We start from the raw sequence: 21,105 nt of genomic DNA, 5'->3' as shown, positions 1-21,105 counted from the left end.
TGAGTTTATAGATTGCCAGTGACCTAGAATGGATCTGATTACATTTTAGGAAAAATAGGTCAAAGTTCAAATTTTTTTATGAATTTTTAAAATATTTTTTTCCCCCCATTTTCATATAATGGGCGAAATTTTAAATGTCTGTAGCAGCAAAACTGTTGGTTGAATTCATAACAAATTTGGATTATATATTGCCAGTGACCCAGAATAGAAGTTATTACATTTTGGGAAAAGTAGGTAAAAGTTAAACTTTTTTATGAATTTTTCAATTTTTTTTTTTTCCCCATTTACTTATAATGGGCAAAATTTCACATGTTTGTAGAGGCAAAACTATTGTTTGAATTCATACCAAATTTGGTTTATAGATTGCCAGTGACCCTGAAATGAAGTGATTACATTTTAGGAACAGTGGGTTCAAAGTTTAAATTTTTCATGCATTTTTGAAATTGTTTTTTTTTTTTTTTTTCCATTCACTTATTATGGATGAAATTTCAAATGTCTGTAGCAGCAAAACTATTGGTTGAATTCGTACCAAATTCACTTTATAGATTGCCAGTGACCTAGAATGGATCTCATTACATTTTGGTAACAGTTGGTCAAATTTCAAATTTTCTTTATTAATTTTTAAAATCTTCCCATTTACTTATAATGGGCGACATATGTGCAAAGTGCGGGGTTCGTTGTGCCTGGCATAACTTGTTTTCATATTTATTCCATATTTGTCAGTTTTCTATATTTTGGTACTCTATTAAACATCTATATGTGGGTGCTTCTATGAAACTGGTCCCTAAAAACAGGACAGAGGGACTAAACATTCAAACTAGCAGACTAATGTTATGAAATAAGTTTGGAAGCACTTTGGGTCTATTTTAAAAATAAATATTTACTGAGATAAAAGAGAAACTATTTTTCCGATATAACACATTTTTATTTGACGCGCTCATACAAAACTCCGTATGCAACACAGATACCAGGTTTCTATAATGAACTCCTCCGTCTTTTTCTTTCAGGTTTTTTTTTTTTCCAATACCCACATTATTACACAAGACAAATCCACAGACAACTCAATGATATCTGAGTTTTCCACTGAAATTATTACTAGTCAGTATTCCAGCAGTGCACCGATGATTCTGCAGAAATGATTACCCCGACGGAACCAAGAGAAAAAAGGACATGAAAATGACATGCTATTATTTTTGCGAATATCATTTTAGTCTCTCACAGGTACATTTTTGGGAATTGAAGTAAAAATACAAGGCAGAGTGTTTCACAAAAATGGCCGCTGTTGCAAAATCACTCGCAGTTTATTTACATTTACATTTATGCATTTGGCAAACGCTTTTTTTCCAAAGCGACATACAGGGGTAGATTAACAATTATGCTCTCTCTCTCTACTTCTTTTGTAAAGCACTTTAAAAATAACCATAGTGGACCTAAGTGCTGAACAGAAGAATAAATAAAAACCAAAATAAAAGAATAGATTAAAGACATAAAACAACTGTACAATTAAAAACAGTGTCATACAGAAGAATAAAAAAGCAAAATAATAGACTAAAATACAAGAACAGATTAAAAAGACATAAAAAGAGCTGTACAATTAAAAACAGTGAAATAAAAATTCCAAGTAAAACAATAGAATAAATATAATAACACAATATTTGTGTTTAAATGTTCAGGTTCCGCATGTAACACCAGTGGACACGATGGGTTCCACACCAAACCTGGAATGAGACTGAGACTGATGAAAAACCCACACGTGTGGATTAGAAAAACCACTAGGATCCACACATTTAACAGTGTCTTTATTTAGAGTCTATAGAAGACCATTTACACACGTTTACACATCTAATTCACTGACACCTAGGGAGATTTAATGTCCATATTTGGGTCCTATTTTTGGACCCAATATTTGATTAAAAATTCATTAATTTTGGGATGGATCAAAGTGTTGTGGGAATTTTTATGGCCGCAGGTTGGAGACATCTCTGGTCTGTAGTTACATAAAGACATAGATAGTTCAGGTTCCACATTCAGCCTCAACTGTGATCTCAAGTAAAATGATAGTATAATAACCTATAAATAATGACTCCAAATTTAAATCCAAATTTCATTGTAAAAAGTTCGTATTGGATCAGTATCTACGGTGGCCCAGAGGTGCAACAGCCCAAAAAATTATCCACTATAAGAAAAAAAAAAGAGAACAGCCCAAAAAATTATCCACTATATCGGAAAAAAAAGACAACAGCCCAAAAAATTATCCACTATAAGAAAAAGAGAACAGCCCAAAAAATTATCCACTATAAGAAAAAAAGAGAACAGCCCAAAAAATTATCCACTATAAGAAAAAAAGAGAACAGCCCAAAAAATTATCCACTATAAGTAAAAAACAGAGAACAGCCCAAAAAATTATCCACTAGCCCAAAAAATTATCTACTATAAGAAAAAAAAGAGAACAGCCCAAAAAATTATCCACTATAAGAAAAAAAAGAGAACAGCCCAAAAAATTATCCACTCTAAGGAAAAAAGAGAACGGTACAAAAAATTATCCACTGTAAGGAAAAAAAAGTGAACAGCCCAAAAATGTATCCACTATAAGAAAGAAAGATAACAGTCCAAAAAATTATCCACTATAAGAAAAAAAAACAAAAACATCATCCACCTTTTCAATCAAGGGGGCACTGTTTACCCAAAAGGTCTCTTGCTTTACAATTAAGGCCACCACAAAAAAAGCATAGGCTGAAATTTATAAGGCCTTCAGCTAATGTGGCTAATGCTAACAAAGTAACCCACCGGAAGTGGAGGTCAGTGCGCTAAAAATCAAGTTATTTGAAAATTATTTCCATTAATATAGTATGTATAGTTAGTAATTTTTTGGGCTGTTCTCTTTTTTTCTTACAGTGGATAATTTTATGGGATTTTCTCTCTTTTTTTTCTTATATGGATAATTTTTTGGGCTGTTCTCTTTTTTTCTTATAGTGGATAATTTATTTAGGATGTTCTCTTTTTTTCTTATAGTGGATAATTTTTTGGGCTGTTCTCTTTTTTTCTTATAGTGGATAATTTTTTTAGGATGTTCTCTTTTTTCTTACAGTGGATAATTTTTTGGGATGTTCTCTCTTTTCTTTCTGATATGGGTAATTTTTTGGGCTGTTCTCTTTTTTCTGATAGTGGATAATTTTTTGGGATGTTCTCTCTTTTTTTTCTTATATGGATAATTTTTTGGGCTGTTCTCTTTTTTTCTTATAGTGGATAATTTTTTTAGGATGTTCTCTTTTTTTCTTATAGTGGATAATTTTTTGGGCTGTTCTCTTTTTTTCTTATAGTGGATAATTTTTTTAGGATGTTCTCTTTTTTCTTATAGTGGATAATTTTTTGGGATGTTCTCTCTTTTCTTTCTTATATGGGTAATTTTTTGGGCTGTTCTCTTTTTTCTTATAGTGGATAATTTTTTGGGATGTTCTCTCTTTTTTTTCTTATATGGACAATTTCTTGGGCTGTTCTCTTTTTTCTTATAGTGGATAATTTTTTTGGGATGTTCTCTCTTTTTTTCTTATATGGATAATTTTTTGGGCTGTTCTCTTTTTTTCTTATAGTGGATAATTTTTTGGGTTGCTCTCTTTTTTTCTTATAGTGGATATTTTTTGGGGGGATGTTCTCTCTTTTCTTTCTTATATGGACAATTTCTTGGGCTGTTGCACCTCTAGGCGACCGCAGGTATCAGATCGGTATCGGCAAAACTAATCCTTAAAAAAAATCGGATCGGAAGCCAAAAAATCCAGATTGGGACATCGCTACTTTTGATTAAAATGCTGTTTTTCTGACACAACAAGAGCAAGAGTATAATTTTTTTTGCATTTATCTGAGGTCATTATTAGGTCCATCCTGGGGGGAAATATGTCTACATTTACCTTTCATTATTATTAGGTTTAAAAAGCTGGAAAAGTGACAGATACTAAAATAAACCCAGTTTCATGCAAACCATATCTACATATAGATATAACACATTGTAAGACCGGATAAGTTGAGTTAAGAAATCTGAGGTAACTCGTTGCCGTAAAAAATGTAAGTAATGAGTAATGAAAACTTGAGTGTATTAAGCTTAAATGCTTGATTTGAATGGAATTACTATTTTAAGTACGACACATTAAATGACAAGTTAATTTAACTTAAAATTTGTTGCAGTGTCAATTGCTTTGTAGAATCATTAATTTAATATCATCAGTTCATTGGACTCAATTCCAAGTTGATTTAAATTGAAATCTTTTGCAATATAAATGGCTTTGTATAATTATTCAACTTAATATAGTGTAGCATGGATGAAAGTTGGGCAGGAAGTCAGCTCAATGTCATTTACCGATACAGGAAGTGCTTTTAAATTGGCATAACATTAAGATTTCCAATGTACTAAAAGAATCTCAGATGAACAGTAAAGCCATAGTTCTTCCTCTGGCTCTGACTCATGGTGCAGCTCTACAAAAAATACAAAAACAAACACAAAAAGGCCAATAAACACTGACATACACACATTAGGTCCAAATGAACACTAACAGCACAACCCCACTGAACCCCTGCACAGAAAAAAGAACACATTTACAACAACATGCCCAATTCCCACAATGCAATGCACAGATAAAAAGGTGTGGTCAGGACTAAAACTGAGTGATTTAAATCCAGCTTAAACTTTTTCGTACTTTCAACTTTGTCTACAAATTAGTAGAATATACTGAACATTTTATAGTAATGGAATAAAACTCAAATCATTTAAGTACATTATAATTAAAGCATTTTAGTAAATACAAATTCCGGTCTTACAGTGCAGAAGCTACACTGTTACCCATAAAGTTGTAATAATTTAGTTTTCTGACACATTCCTGTTTTTTATTCTTATTTAATCACTTTTGACCTTGTTTAATGAGTTCACCCTGAGTCCCAGTTACACTTAATCCATCAAAAATAAATCACATCATCCATTTATTGAACTGTAAACAGAACTGTTCAAAACCTTAATGATGTGGAGTTTATGAAGTACAATCGCACACCACTGGAGTCATTTTAATCAGAAACAGTATATTTAGAGAACAGGGAATAATGAGTATAAAATTAAATGATTTCAGATTACACAGTGGGATAACGTTGGCATGTTTTTACAGTGTTTGGAGGAAGTTAACGTTAATGTTCAGGTCATGCATGTAATGAATAGTTTTTGTTTTTATTCTTATTTAATCACCTTTGACCTTGTATAATGATCATGTACTGAGTCCTAGTTACACTTGATTTATTAAGAATAAGTCACAATAACACAATCATTTCATGAGAAGAGGGAAAATATTTAAATCCAACGTCATGGGCAGCAGTTTATATGTAAACTATATGGACATAAATATTGGGACATATCATGTCTACAGCTGTAAGATGTCCTGTTCATGAGGATTTGAGATGAAAACGTCAATATTTCTTTAAAGTTTAATGTTAGATTTTTCTTCTTCAGTGAGATGTGAAGAAAGTAGATGGTTAGATGTGATAGAAAATTATTATTTACAGTCAGAGCAGGAAAAATATTATAGAAATTTAGAGGTAGAGATACTTAATTTCTCTCAACATTGATTTTGTTTTTTGTTTTTTTTTGTTTTTTATCCATGTCTGTGATCTTAAATGTTCTACCTCTAAATGTCTAACATTCATTTCATCACATCTCACTGAGGAAGAAAAATGTTCCATTAAACTTTAAGGAAATATTGATGTTTGTAAAACCCATGGAGTTGGATCAATGACAGTGGATGGACACACTGCGTTTATGTTCAGTTAATGGCAAATTTTGTGGAAAAAGTTTGTTTTTCATCAGTTTTTTCTGTTTCTGATAAAATAACTGTTAACTTTAGTCGGAGCTTTTATGAACATCTGCATGATCAGTGAATTAAATAGAATAGAATACAATACAATAGAATACAATAGAATAACATTTATTGTCATTTGACAGCACAGTACAATGTACAGTACATCAAATGAAATTGAGATCAATGATTAGGGACATTGAGCCGCTGCAACCTAGTTGCACCGCCACAGAACCCTTTCTTCGAAATTTGCAGTGAAGAACAGAGAGGAAAATGCAAGCACATACATAAGACATCATACAGCATACACTAGGGATGGGAAGATTATCCGATATGCCGACATGCGCGTACATGATCCGAGTGCACCGGTAGAGAAGCTGCGAGTGAAAGAAAAGTTTGGAATGATATCGCGATGCACTGGTTATTGAATGTTTGTATCGATAAAATTTGATCCGTTCAATAGAATATATTTTTACTCTCATTTAAAAGTGTTACTGTTTATTTGGGTAAAGTTTTTCTTTCCTTCAGACCCACGTTAACATGCACCATGGATTCGCAGATGTGTACACTGGACACTAACGGTCTGAGCTCCGCTCATGCGCTGTGGCACAAGCCCCGCCCATGAATACTGTACTGTCTGTATGTGAATGTGACAGACATAGAAGGAGGAGAACACATGTGGTTTATGAATGTGTACTTTTTACTAGATCAACTGCATTGAATACTGCAGTACATACTGGAGATACTTCCTTAAACAGTGTCATACATATCTAACAGCACATCCCAGAATACCTTGCACAGGTGTCTCTTAAAGTGACAGAACCTTTTTCTGTTTGACCTTCATTACCTCCGCCAAGGAGGTTATGTTTTTGCCAGGGTTTGTTTGTCTGTCCATTAGTGTGCAACATAACTCAAAAAGTTATGGACAGATTTGGATGAAATTTTCAGGGTTTGTTGGAAATGGGATAAGGAAGAAATGATTAACTTTTGGGGGTGATCGGGGGTGGGGGGGCCCACGGGGGGGCCCACTGATCAGCCTTGGCGGAGGTCTGCGCTCTCCGAGTGCTTCTAGTTACAAATGGATTCGGCGAGGGAGCAAGAAGTTGAGTGTGAGAAACAGAGAAACGACTTTGGAAACAAAGTCCTAACTTTTTCACCTGACTGAATGTGAGGCACGTGTTCTGAAACTCAACTAAAGGCACTTTGTAAAAAGTCATGGTCTTATTTGATAAATAAATAATCAAGCTCATTGAATTGCACTGCATAATTTTTTTCCAGAATTAATGTGTTCAATCAGAATGTGTTTAATCGCTCTGTATCATGATTTAGGTGTGAATCTTATCGCATCGCATTGTAAGATGCCACACACGTATCTATCATATATCGGATCAGAGATGCTGTATCGAGATGCATATCGCATCGGCCTTACAACTAAGATTCCCAACCCTAGTTTACACACATAACACATGGTCACATGATGGAACTTTTTCAAGGGATTTGGTAGGATATAGGGAAATACATGATATACACTGAAAAAATGCAAAATAATTCTGAAATAAATGGTGATAAATAATTTAAAAAGGTTAAATAGCGCAAAAAAAATTAATTTAGGAACTGACACAAAAATAATACTGGGTCTTTATGGGTTAATATCATTACATAGTCCAACCCCATACAGTGCAAAGATATAAAAAAAAAAAAAAGCGATTATCTTTCATAAACAGACAATATAAAACACACACACACACACACACATATATATATATATATATATATATATATATATATATATATATATATATATATATATATATATATATATATATATATATATCCCAATTTACCAATCTAGCTCCATGCATCATTGTTTTGAGGCTAATACTGATATTCAAAAGTTTGCTGGCAGTGACAGGATTATTTTTGTTTTTTGTTTATTTTCTATTCTATTTTTTTTCTCTTTAGTTTTACTCTTCATTGTCTTAATGTGACAACATGTTGACACATATCTATTCATACAACTTGTCTGTAACCGCTGAACACCTGTGCACTATGTTCTATAAAAATAGTTTGATTTAAAAAACAAACAAACATAAATAAATAAATAAATACATATATATATATATATATATATATATATATATATATATATATATATATATATATATATATATACATATATATATGTGTGTGTGTGTGTGTGTGTGTGTGTGTGCGTGCGTGCGTGCGTGTATAACACATGAAATGTACATTTATCAGTGTGTTCCAGTCCACTGGTGTGTGACTGGTTTACATTTGACACCAGACTATTTAAGAGTGAAGTTACTGAAAACATCTCCCTATAAATAAAGAAAAGCCCTTTTTTTTCCAACTAAGTGCTCCAGTGGAACCATCAGGAGACGCTCTGTGAAATGGTTTTGGTGGAACTTGTGGAATATTTTGTCGTATGTCTTCTCTGTGTTCCACTCGGTCCCTGCACACATTTGCAGAACAGAGTACAGATTTACATATGGCCCTTTTATTTCCTCCACTGAGCCTAGAGGGGCTCCTCAGATCCAGGTAGATATGGAAGAACAGCAGACAAGTGTTTGTGTGTCTTTGTAAACCCAAAGTAAGCATTCATACCAGAGTCACAAGCTTTTTCTGACAATAACACAATGTTTTTTTTCACCTTAACCCATAAAGACCCAGTGCTGTTTTTGTGTCAGTTCCCAAATGAATTGTTCTCTCTATTTAACCTTTTTTGTGATTTATCATCATTTATTGTAATATTATCCTCTGTATTTTGTGATTTTTCAGTGTAAATCAGGTATTTTCCTATATTTCGTTCACTGATCATGTAAATGTTCATAAAAACACAGATTAAAGTTGAGGGTTATTATATCAGAAACAGAAAATAACTGAAAAAAGTTATTTTTTTCCACAAATACATCAATAACTGAACATAAACCCAGTGTGTCCATCCATTGTCATTGATCCAACTCCATGGGTTTTACTGGTGAATCAATGCTGTAGAAGATGACGGTGTTTCCACGGTAACTACGGAGCCTCTGAACGTCCAAATGGGTCATATCTGATGACCATGAAAAGATGAAGAACTGTATTTTACACCAATTATTGACATGTATTAATAGAATTAGTGGATCAACAGGTATTAAACAGTTGCATCAGTAGATGGTTTTGGTTTTTGAGGGTTAACAGAATAAATACAGGCTTCTGGAAGTTATGAAATTAATTCTCCTAATTTTTCAGGTATTTTTGCTCATTTTCTCCTCACTTTAGAAGGATTTGTTCCCTTTTGTGCCATATTTCAAGGGTTTTTGGTTCATTTTTTCTTTATGTTTCAAGTATTTTGCTGATTTCTTTTCTTATTTTACAAATGTTTGTACATTTTATCCTATGAATACTTGAGGTAAAACTGCATTTTACACCAGTTACTTACATATATTGGTAGGATTAATGGATCAACAGGTATTAAACAGTTTAAATCAGTAGATGATTTTGGTTTTTGAGGGTTAACAGAATAAATACAGGGTTCTGGATGTTATGAAATGATGAATTCTTCTCATTTTTCAAGTTTTTTTTTCATTGTCTCCTCACATTAAAAGGATTTGTTCCCTTTTATGCCATATTTCAAGGGTTTTTTGGTTCATTTTTTGCTCATTTTTCAGGTATTTTGCTTTTTTTATTCTCATTTTACAAGTTTTTGTACATTTTCTCCACAAATACTTGAGGTAAAACTGTATTTTACACCAATTATTTACATGTATTCATAGAATTACTGGATCAACAGGTATTAAACAGTTTTAATCAGTAGATGGTTTTGGTTTTTGAGGGTTAACAGACTAAATACAGGGTTCTGGAAGTTATGAAATGATGAATTCTTCTCATTTTTCAGGTATTTTTGCTCATTTTCTCCTCACTTTAGAAGGATTTGGTCACTTTTATGCCATATTTCAAGGGCTTTTTGGTTCATTTTTTCCTTATTTTTCAAGTATTTTGCTTATTTCTTTTCTTATTTTACAAGTTTTTGTACATTTTATCCTATGAATAATTGAGGTAAAACTGCATTTACAGCAATTATTCATATGTATTTACAGGATTAGTGGATCAGCAGGTATTGAACAGTTTACGTCAGTAGACTTTTTTTTTTTTTTTTTTGGTTTTTGAGGGTTAACAGACTAAATACAGGGTTCTGGATGCTGTGAAGCTCTGAATTCTCCTCATTTTTAAAGTATTTTGCTCATTTTCTCCTCACTTTAGAAGGATTTGTTCACTTTTATGCCATATTTCAAGGGCTTTTTGTTTTTTGTTTTTTTGTTTGTTAATTTTTTATTCTCATTTTACAAGTTTTTGTACATTTTATCCATGAATACTTGAGGTAAAACTGTATTTTACACCAATTATTTACATGTATTGATGGGATTAATGGATCAACCTGTTTGGAACATTTTAGATCAATAGATTATTTTGGTCAGTGGTGGATGTTTGGGTCTTTATCGGTTACAGATTCTAATCCTGATTCTGATATTTCATATATTAAGTTTCCGACCTGAGCATTAAAACCAATAGGATTCGAGGTTCTAATATGAAAAAATACCTGAATGTTAAATCCAGTCCCGTACTGGGCTACAAGGTCTAAACATGAAGTCTTTGACCCTGTGTATGGATCCGAAAACATCAAAACAACATCTCACATAAACATTTCAATGCCGCCTGTTGGACTTGTAATGAAGTTTGTTTTCCGTTTGAGGCGACGGATACGCTTGTTTATTCGGATATAGATCATAGCGGATCATTTAAGGACCATTCTAATGTCGGGTGTGAACAGAGGCATTTACAGCCGGCGCTTTGAGATTGGATATGTAAATACAAATGTTAATGTATGGAAGCGTTGTAGCGTAACCAGACGAACGCCACTGAGGTGTGAAGTGGTTCAGTGACACTGTGCTGTACTAGAGGGAACATGTTCCAGTGTCTCTTCTGTGCTTTGACAGTTGTTTCACAGCTGGTTGTACACAAACACTGATGATATTTATTTGTTTTAATGACTCTTATTGTCTATTTTACCACAGTTAATTAAATGTGATTGTTTGTAGTGTTGAGTAGTTTTATGTTTTGATTTATTTTCCTGCACTGGAAAAAAATCTAAATCTTACTAAGTGTATTTTTCTCATTTCTAGTCCAAATATCTCATCGCACTTGAAATAAGACGTAATCACCTCACGAGTAGAGCCCGACCGATTAATCAGCCGGCCGATTAATCGGGCTGATTATAACGTTTCACCAATTAATCAACATCGGCCAATATGTAGCCGATGTGGCCGATGTATTAACTTTTTTGCTGCTCTACTAACGAGTAACTTTTCAGCGAGATATAAGAACTGATTTTTAGACAATAGATCTGGAAAATCTTATTTCAAGAAATCTTACTGAGATAATTTTCACTTGTTCCATTTGCTAAGTTTTTTTTTTTTTTTTTGCTTAATTCAAGATTTTTTTTGCTTAATTTCAGATTTTTTTTTTTTTTTTTTTGCTTAATTCAAGATTTTTTTTGCTTAATTCAAGATTTTTTTTCCTTAATTCAAGTGCCAGTGGTTATGAATATCCTTCCAACTTTAAAAGCTGTGGAATTCTGAATCCAAACACAGGGTTTCAGAGGTTTTTTATTATTATTATTATTATTATTATTATTATTATTATTATTTTCTGAGCATAAACTAGTAGACTTTAGCACCAATTACCTCCTCCACTATGAAATGATGCCATCACACTTGTTTGCGAGGTAGACAACACCTTTAAACCTGTAAGGTCTACCATTATAACAGACCTAGATGTCTTTATGTTGTTTTTGCAATAAAAGTGTCAGAAAATGTTAATTTTTTGCCAATTCTTTTGCATCTTATTTCAGGAAGAACATAATTTTCAATATCTGGCCATTAATTATCAATTTTATATGTAAATAATATTCAGAACAGTGTGTTGGACCAAAAAAAACCCCCAAAAAAACCAATGGACTCAGATTTTTTTAAAACCGTATTTTTTATGAAAAACAACAATGAAACTTTAAGAGATTATAGAAAAAAACTTACAACTATTTTCCATGTGCTCAAACATTTTAGTTTGTCTCGATCATTCTGTGTCCATGTTCTTCTTATTTTTTTAGTTCTTTCTAGTCATTTGGATCCTGTGTGATAGTCTGTGTTCACTTTCTGTCTAGTTGTAGACAGAGCCCCTCATTTCACTGACAAAAACATCCATCACCTGATTCAAAGACAGACGCTGCATCTGTGTATGCCCTGGATACATTTATATAATATTTACAGCTGAAATACAACTATCAGTGAACTATACAAACCAGAAAAATACAGAGAAAACAATAAAAAAGGTGAAAAAACAAAAACAGCGAAACTCGACAAAAACACGGCAAAACACTAGCAGAACATTCCAAAACAGCACTATCAATATTATATACAATTATTTAAAAGAATTCACTGCAAAAAAAACACAGCTAAAACCTCACTAAAATGCTGCTAAAAGTAATAAAAATCTTCCACCTCTCTCTCACTGACTGCACTCTGCTGCTCTCTGCTCCGCCCACTTCCACCCCCACCCCCTCAGCCAATGCAGGCCTCTACCCTAATGTGTTATATATCAAATGAAAGCTCCCAATCTCAGCTTTCAGATGATATTTTGATTTTGTCAATAGCACAAATGGTTAAAGAGTTGCAGTAATTTACAAAAATTTGTCACCGGAGACACAATTGTCTAAAATGGTTTAATCAAACCATTAGTTCTGTAGGTTTTCATGTGAAGTCGGCCCAATCAGAATAGAACATTCCTACTCACAAATCTGCATAATAATTTAACTGATTTGTTTTTCATATTTAACCTCTTCAAGGGTGAGTCCTATTTTCTTCCAGAACATTGAAAAAACGCTTCCCGACACCTAAAACTCTGCAGTTTCACTTCAGTTTTTGAAGTGTATACATTTGTTCATGAAGTCTCACAGGTTTTACAAAGTGTGATTCTGCATAAACAGTTTGTTTTAGTAGTGCATCAGCGCCAGGGGGAGCATAAAACCATTTCTTAGTTACGCATGAGGGGGAAACAAATCCGACAGAGCTGTCTTATTGCCGCTGTTGCTCAAAACAGAAGTGATGAAAAGCTGCTGTCTGTTTTTTTTTTTTTTTTTTATGCCGGCTGGCCTGGGAAGTGGGGGGAGGACGAATCACTGACAGCTACCTCTGTTTGTAAGAAGAAGCAGTTTTTCCCCCGTTGAAACATTTGTTGAGTCAGACAGAGTGCGGGTGTACCGTACGGCTGCGAGCGTGAACGTCTCATTGTTCAGTCTTTTCCATGTGGTAAATGAAAAGACAAGCAACAGGGAGGTACACGTCTGATAGATCTATTGATAATGTGCTGAGTGCAGATCAGAGAGCCGTGGAGTCGCACTATGTTGTTATATCATCACAAAATACACATTCTTCAGATGTTGAATTCTGTGGGTGGGATCAGACTTAACCTTTTACTGCCTAAATAAACTTACAATTATGGAAAATAATCAGAATAGACCTTATTGTCACTGTGTGTTCAGTGTTACTGCAGTCAGTGCAAACAATATGAATAAAAAACCAACACATAAGAAAATAAGAATAGAGCCGATATAAAATTATAAAAGCTAAAAAGTAAAATGAGAAAAGCATTCGGAGAGCGCAGACCTCCGCCAAGACAGACCCCCCCCCCCCAATCACCACCAAAATGTAATCATTTGTTCCTTGTGCCAGTATCAACATTTCCTGAAAATTTCATGAAAATCCGTCCATAAATTTTTGAGTTATCTTGCTAACAAACAAACAAACACGCAAACACACAAAACAAAGTGATCACAATACCTCCTGGTGGAGGTAATAAGAGTAGAACTACAAGTACAATAACATAAAAATAGATGTAAAATATGAATAGATACAACATTAACAGCATGTATGTCTATGAACAGTCAATAAAAATTGTTTATTTATGTTTGAATAAATATTGTATTGTTGTAGTAAGAACAGAGGATTATAGCACGAGTTTATTGCACATAATTCACATTATACAGGGTTATCACAAAATAAAATATTTGTGCTGTTACAGTGACGCAGAATGCAAATTATGTGGAGATTATTCATTTAGATAGAACGATAGATAGATAGAATGATAGATAGATAGAACGATAGATAGAACGATAGAACGATAGATAGAACGATAGAACGATAGAACGATAGATAGATAGATAGATAGATAGATAGATAGATAGATAGATAGATAGATAGATAGATAGATAGATAGATAGATAGATAGATAGAGCTATCGAGCTGATGTCATCATGTCTATGCGTGTGCTAATGTCAGCATAGACACATTTCGTCCGTTATAAGTAAATGGGGGAAAAAAATATTTAAAATTCATAAAAAAAATTTAAGTTTGACCTACTTTTCCCAAAATGTAACTAGGTGACCCAGAATAGATCTGGTAATCTATAAATCTGGTATGAATTCAACCAGTAGTTTTGCTGCTAAAGTGATAACAAACAAACCAAACCAAAAACAATAGCCCCTGCCTTCCTGCCTTTATAGCCAAGGCTAACTTCCATCTTTAGTCCCTAACATAAAATAACATAACTCACATAAAACAGTACAATCCAGTGTAAAACACATTAAACATATCAGTATAAGTCAGTATAAATCAATAGAATGTCATGAAATGAATAACACCAACACTGAAGACAAGAAAAGCACTCAGAGAGCGCAGACCTCTGCCAAGACAGATCTGCCCCCCCCCCCCCCCCCCCCCCCCCCCCCCCCCCCCCCCCCCCCCCGATCACCACCAAACTGTAATTATTTCTTCCTTGTGCCAGTATCAACATTTCCTGAAAATTTCATCAAAATCTGTCCATAACTTTTTTGTTATCCTGCTAACAAACAAACACACAAAGCAAAGCGAATCACCATACCTCCTGGCAGAGGTAATAAGCTAAGATAAGATAAGACTTAATTTATCCCACCGTGGGGAAATTTCACAGTTAACAACAGCAAAAATACAACTAGCAAGTTCAGAGAAAAAGACACAAATGAGTGAAAAATGAAAATATAGAGAAAAATAGAAATGTGGTATTTGTATAAATCTTTATATGAATAAAGAATTAGAATTAAAAATTAAATGTACATATTTACATCATCGTGGCTGCACATGTACGTGGTGTGTTTCATGAACATCAGGGATCGTAGATAAACAGAATATTGAGGCGAATCCGCACAAGGGGTTAACTCAGAGTCTAAAAATACCACAGAATCCACATGAATCATGGTAGTATTTTAAGTGTGCGTCATATAAAATGTCCCTGTCTTCAGTGCTGGTGTGGGCGAGTATATGCCAGGTTGTGTTGTCAGAGTCTGCCCCCCCCCCCACTTGTCTCATCGTGTAAACTGTCTTCTTCTGCCTCGTCCAGGTGAGCCTGATGCACAACGGCTGGCCCGTGATTTCGGCATTTGCCGGCGACCAGGATGTGACACGCGAGGCAGCCAGCAACGGCGTCCTGATCCAGATGGAGAAGGGAGACCGGGCCTACCTCAAACTGGAGAGGGGAAACCTCATGGGGGGATGGAAATACTCCACCTTCTCTGGCTTTCTGGTGTTTCCCATGTAAGAGGAAGAGAAAGGGAGGAGGAGGAGAGCCGGAGATGGAAGACGAAGGAGGAGAAGCTGGTGGAAGATGGGAAACAGAGGAGGAAAAAAGAAAGAGGGGATGTAACAATGGACTTCTGTTTGGAACGAGGAGGAAGGAAGGGGGAGAAAGAGGGATATTAGAGAGGAAAAAAATATATGTAAGAGCATGAAAATGGGAGAACAATTAGGAAGGTTTAATACGAGTAAACAGGCCAACTTCTTCACTTCCCTTCCTTATGTCATCCATCCTCTTATCCATCCTCCCTCCCTCTCTTTCTCTGCAGCTTGGACAGCCAAAACCTTTTTTTATTCTCTGCTGAAGACGCCAATTGATCATTTCTAATGTTCCAGAGTGTTTTAAAGCCTGAGTGTAACTTCCCCTCCCTCCCTCCCTCCCTCCTCCCTCTTCTTCCCACATCCATTCAATACCAGTCATTAATCCATTGATCTCTATCTACATACGCTTTGAAGAATGTTTTCTTAAGGAACCAGCTCAGCACCTGTTAACTGTTACCATGTGTCAAGTCTTTTTTTTAACGTCAGACAGGTGCTTTATTATTTTTTTTGTTTGTTTGTTTTTTGCAGTGATTTTGGATCAGTCCTTGTTCCCCAAAAAGCCAAACACATTTTATCGGGGAAACGCTAAACATTGATCGCAAAATCATGGCGAAGGACACATTTACGTCTCCTATATGTGGTGTTTTATAGTTTATCATATAATTTATTTTCTCATAAAAAAAAATGGTACAATATTTCTTGAGAGACACATTCCTCTTTTTTTTTCCATTTCCTTTTATTTCCTGTTCCATAACCCTGATGCAGTCAATGTTTTCCAAGCCTTCAAAGTGATAATCTCATAAGCCGGACACGTCTAATAAAATACAACAGCTGGCCAATTTTCATTTTATGGGACTAGTAAAACAACATCTGGTACGATCACAATATTTTTTTTTACCATATTCACTAATATTGATATCTACTTCAAGTAAGCTGATAATTCTGGCAGTTGGAAGAGTATCCTGATAATGCCTGAAGGTTTATTTCATTTATTACACATCAGGATATTAACATATGAAGGAAAATAAAAGCAAAAAACATACATTTTAAATGTTTCAGAATAGTGTTTCTGAATTTTATGAGATTAATTCCATCAGCTCACAGCGTTTCTGCTGGTAAGGTTTTACCGTGGTGCAGCGCCACGGCAAAGTCTTTACCGCCACTACATACATTTCATACAAAAAAATCGTCACCGTCGTAAAGGTGGGGGTAAATGTGACAAATTCATGGGGCGTAGCATTTGTGGGGGGTCCAGTGGATATAGGTTAGATCAGTGTTTTTCAACCTTGAGGTCGGGACCCCATGTGGGGTCGCCTGGAATTTCTAGTAATTGATAAAAATAAAAACTTACAAATAAAAAATATATGGTGAGTTGACAGAGACAATCCCAATACATAAAAGACATGACAAACTGAGTGTGAAACTGCAGCACTGTGGTTCTGTTTATCTGTCAAATGTTCATTGTGGTCAGTTTCAGATGCTGCAGCTCTTTCATAATTCATAGTTTCAGTTCTTGTTTGTTCAGTATTAATTGTCAGCCTTATAAATCCAAGCTGGACTGACTGACATATCCTGACCAAGGAAATCAAATTCTCACTTTGTGCAGTAATTCTACACCTGGATTTACTGCCTCCGTCCATAATAATATACATTATATAGACTAAATGTTGTCTAAAATTAAGGTTTATTTGCAACTAGTATAGCAAATTATACATGAATCAGAAAAAAATTTATTTCAGCAAAAAAAAAATGTCTCTGTTTTGAATGTCTGGGGTCACCAGAATGTGTGATGTGATGTGTGATGATGATTTTGTGATGTTTAAAATGGGGTCACGAGCCAAAAAAGGTTGGAAACCACTGGGTTAGAAGTTGTGAAAATTTCATGTAAGATCCGCAGTATAATAGAGGTATAGAAGCCAGGAGTTGGACGTTGAAAGCATGTTAAGTTTCAGTTTCGCTTCAGACCAGCGTTAGTTTCGTTAGTTATGGACCGCACCCCCATGTATACAACTGCCGCCCCCCCACCCAGCTCCACCGCTCCAACAGATCAACAAGATACTGAATTTTCTGACGGGGTCCACAACATTCACCTTTCATGGAGCCCACAGTTGCTAGTGGCGTCTAGGGCTGTGCATTGGCAAGAATAAGGCGATACGATACAAATCACAATACTAGGATCACAATTCGATATATCATGATACTGTTAAAAAAGGCGATTTTTTTTTTGTTTGTTTCTTTTGTTTAAATGATTATTTCCTTGAGGAATTGAATTACACCAGAAATCTGCACAATACTAACACATTTTTATTTGATCACAACGGGATCTAATGTTATATCACAAAATGTTCCTGTGTTAAAACTTAAATTCTGTTTTACAGACATTACAGTTTAAGATCCTGTTCAAATGTTCATATTCTATTAGTTCAGAACTAGCCTCAGAACATTATTTTTATGCGATACCAACAAAGGAACTAACATTATTTAATAAAAGAGTGTTAAATAATAATAAATAATATAAAACAAAAAAGAAAAACAAAAATGAACCTCGGTCATGTCTGCATTTGAATAAATATCTAAAAATATCGATACAGTACTTTTTAATATCGATACAGTATTGTGAAATGAAATATTGCGATATATTGCAGAACCGATATTTTCTAACACCCCTAGTGGTGTCCCAGTAGGTATTATGTATAATACTTGCGGGATGGACCGCCCTGCCCCCCCCCCCCTTATTATAAGTAGGATGGAAACCGGCCGATACAGCCCCCCCCAACCACACCACCACACCACCACACCAAGACATTAATTCCACAGGAAACAGTGGGTTAACCTCATAAATTCACCCTTTGTTTTGCCGTTCATGCGCAGAAGCAGCTCATCTGTAAGTGCATCACACGCACTCTGCAGCGTTTTTAATTACATGACCAGATTTACTCACCAAACCATCAGAGTGTGATACTGTTAGATCTACCTGTTAGAATAAAAATATCCAAAATGCCTCATCATTAAGGACTTAAATTTGATTCCCCTTTGAGATTCTGGATAAATATCACCCATGCCTACCTTAAAAACACTGATTTGCATGAGAAATCTGAGGCTCACAGGACATTTTTTTAGAGCATTTTAGAGGAAAAAAACATGAAGTATTTCTTGGAACCAAGTATCAACAAGATGAGAGATTCTTCTTCTTCACTGAATTTAATGAATCATATACTCATGTCAGAGGAAAATTCAGGTTTCTTTATTGTGCTCGTAGGTAAATTGATTTTGCAGCACAGAAGAACTGCATCCAATCATACACAAGACGAAGGAGCATTAGAACTCAGACGTACCAGACATAGTCGCACATGTTAGCACAGTGAAGCCTCCTGGAGCCATAATGTAAACCCAACAGGAAGTCCACCACTTTGGTTTATGTAGGCAGTGCTAATTTGTTCAATTCATGCTATTTTCTTGCCAGTTACCACCTGTGTGCTTATTCAGTCTCATCTAAAGAAAGACAAAGTTATTTTGTTTCATGGAATTGCAGTGGCGATGCTGTGATTTTCTAGATTTTTCCAGAAACTGGCTCCGTAACGCCCCCTATAAGAGCTAGACAATGAAATGCATGCATGAGGTTTCACGTAGACCCAGTTTAGTAGGTACATGTATCCAGGGTGTGATTTGTTGGGAGGGATCAACCCCCCCATCTGCTTTTTACATCCCTACTCCTGCTCAAAGAATTTCATCATCCGGGGTGGGGTGGGGGCACCAACCAATGTAGATACCATCAGGTTGTGTCAGTTTTCTTACATCTATATCCTACATTACTGACACTAATGTTACCTGAACCCAACTGTCGCAGTCTCAGAATTCCCGAACGTCCCCATGCCCTGGGGTGCCGTAAAGGGGTGTAAATGTGACAAATTCATGGGGCCCAGCTTTTGTGGGGGGCTCATAGATAGAGCAGTAGAGTGGGGTCTAGTGGATACAGGTTAGAAGTTGTGAAATTTTGTTTAAGATCCGTTGAATAACACTGGTCTACAAGGGAAATGCTTCCAGAATAAAAGTAATGAAATTTTACCACATGAGAGGTCACTGATAACGAAAAATCAAGTAAAAATACTGGTTGGCTGAACTTTCCAAGATACAGCCTTGGGTCAAAATGTGAAATTCAAGAATTAACGAGAGGAATGGTTTGACTCAAAAGGAATATTTGTCTCAGAGCTACAAGATCTACTTCAAAACACTGTCTGCACATTAGAATACATTCACTTTACAGGTTCTATTTAGTGGAAGATTTATAAAACTATTATATAAATGTACATAAACCAATATATATGTGTAATAACACTTAATCATATACCTTGAAAACATCAGCAAACCGGCACTTTTGTCATTTATTTTCCAATTAATCATATTAAAATACGTAACATTTAGCACATTTAATCTCTGAAGCAAATTATTTCTAAAAATTGTAGACCAGTGTAATAGAGGAATAGAACCTGGAGTTGGACTTTGAAAGTATGTAAAGTTTCATGCCAGCGTTAGTTATGGCCCCATGTATACAACTGGTGTGCCCCCCCGGCTGCGACAAAAAAAAACCCATCCCCCCTCTGTTTTTTTGACAAATCGCACCTTGCATGTATCAGATCCAGACGCACAATAAAGCCTCCTGAAACCAGACCCTAAACCCAACAGGAAGCCCAGCATTTTCATTTATGTAGGCAGGTGTAACTTTGCCCATTTTGTTCCATTTTTTGAACGTTGCAGGTCAAAGATATTACCCCTTTAAGCGCCAAAGTTGTAATATAGCAACAACCAACATAACTGAATAAACAGACCATAGTTGCCAAATGTTGCCACCACCTCCCACCAGAAAAATGGCGGACATGAGCCCCTTTAATCACCATTTCAGGGCATGTTTCTAATCAAGGTGAAGGAGAAAATCCAGTTTAAAGGTGTGTTCTAGAGCTGGTTTTAGTGAGTAAGTATGCTACTAATGTTTAAGTTCATTTATTTTATTTATTTTAAAATGACAAAAAACTTAAAACACAAAGAAAATATCCATGTAAAAACAATCTAATATGGCCGCGCACCTGTGATGTCACAATATGTAAATTGTCTGGTTTTGAGTCTGGTTTTGACCAACTCTATATATAAAATGTCAAGAGCTAACTTTTTTTGTGATCTGGCGCTATATAAATAAAATTTGATTGATTGAGTGATTTAATTGGTTTTCCCCTGTAAGTCGCTTTGGAAAAAAGCGTCTGCCAAATGCGTAAACATAAACATAAATTACATGAGTACATTGAGCCCCATCATAAACTTTGGGTCATAACCAATATTTTTCACATTTACAGTTTGACTTTATCTCCAAACGCTTCCAAGCCGTAGCTTTTTTACCCTCGGCTCTCACCGCAGGGTATTGTCATTGTTTGACCGTCCGTATGTGCAACAACTCTGGCATGGACTGAAGGCCGATGGTTTTCAAGTGCACGCACATTATGTTTGAAATCTTGACATGAAAATTG

General features: G+C 35.1%; 1 protein-coding gene across 2 annotated transcripts in view; it reads left to right on the top strand.

Annotated features, from left to right (window-relative positions):
- cbln1 (cerebellin 1 precursor) overlaps positions 1 to 16,623 on the top strand; it is a 78,157-nt gene extending 61,534 nt beyond the window's left edge. The window contains exons 3-4 of one of the 2 annotated variants that reach the window (XR_003935581.1): positions 15,315 to 15,563; positions 15,597 to 16,623. Coding sequence is in view for 1 of the 2 variants with exons in the window: in XM_030136145.1 (XP_029992005.1) it covers positions 15,315 to 15,512 (198 nt within the window). In the remaining variant the exon portion in view is untranslated. Of the gene's footprint in view, positions 1 to 15,314 lie in introns of both variants that reach the window. The other variant, XM_030136145.1, reaches the window with a different exon arrangement.
- Positions 16,624 to 21,105: the final 4,482 nt, after the last annotated feature.

The sequence above is a fragment of the Sphaeramia orbicularis genome, chromosome 6, assembly GCF_902148855.1.
Source record: "Sphaeramia orbicularis chromosome 6, fSphaOr1.1, whole genome shotgun sequence".
Taxonomy (NCBI): Eukaryota; Metazoa; Chordata; class Actinopteri; order Kurtiformes; family Apogonidae; genus Sphaeramia; species Sphaeramia orbicularis.
The sequence above is the reverse complement of the archived record's forward strand: the minus strand, read 5'-3'. Positions and strand labels throughout refer to the sequence as shown.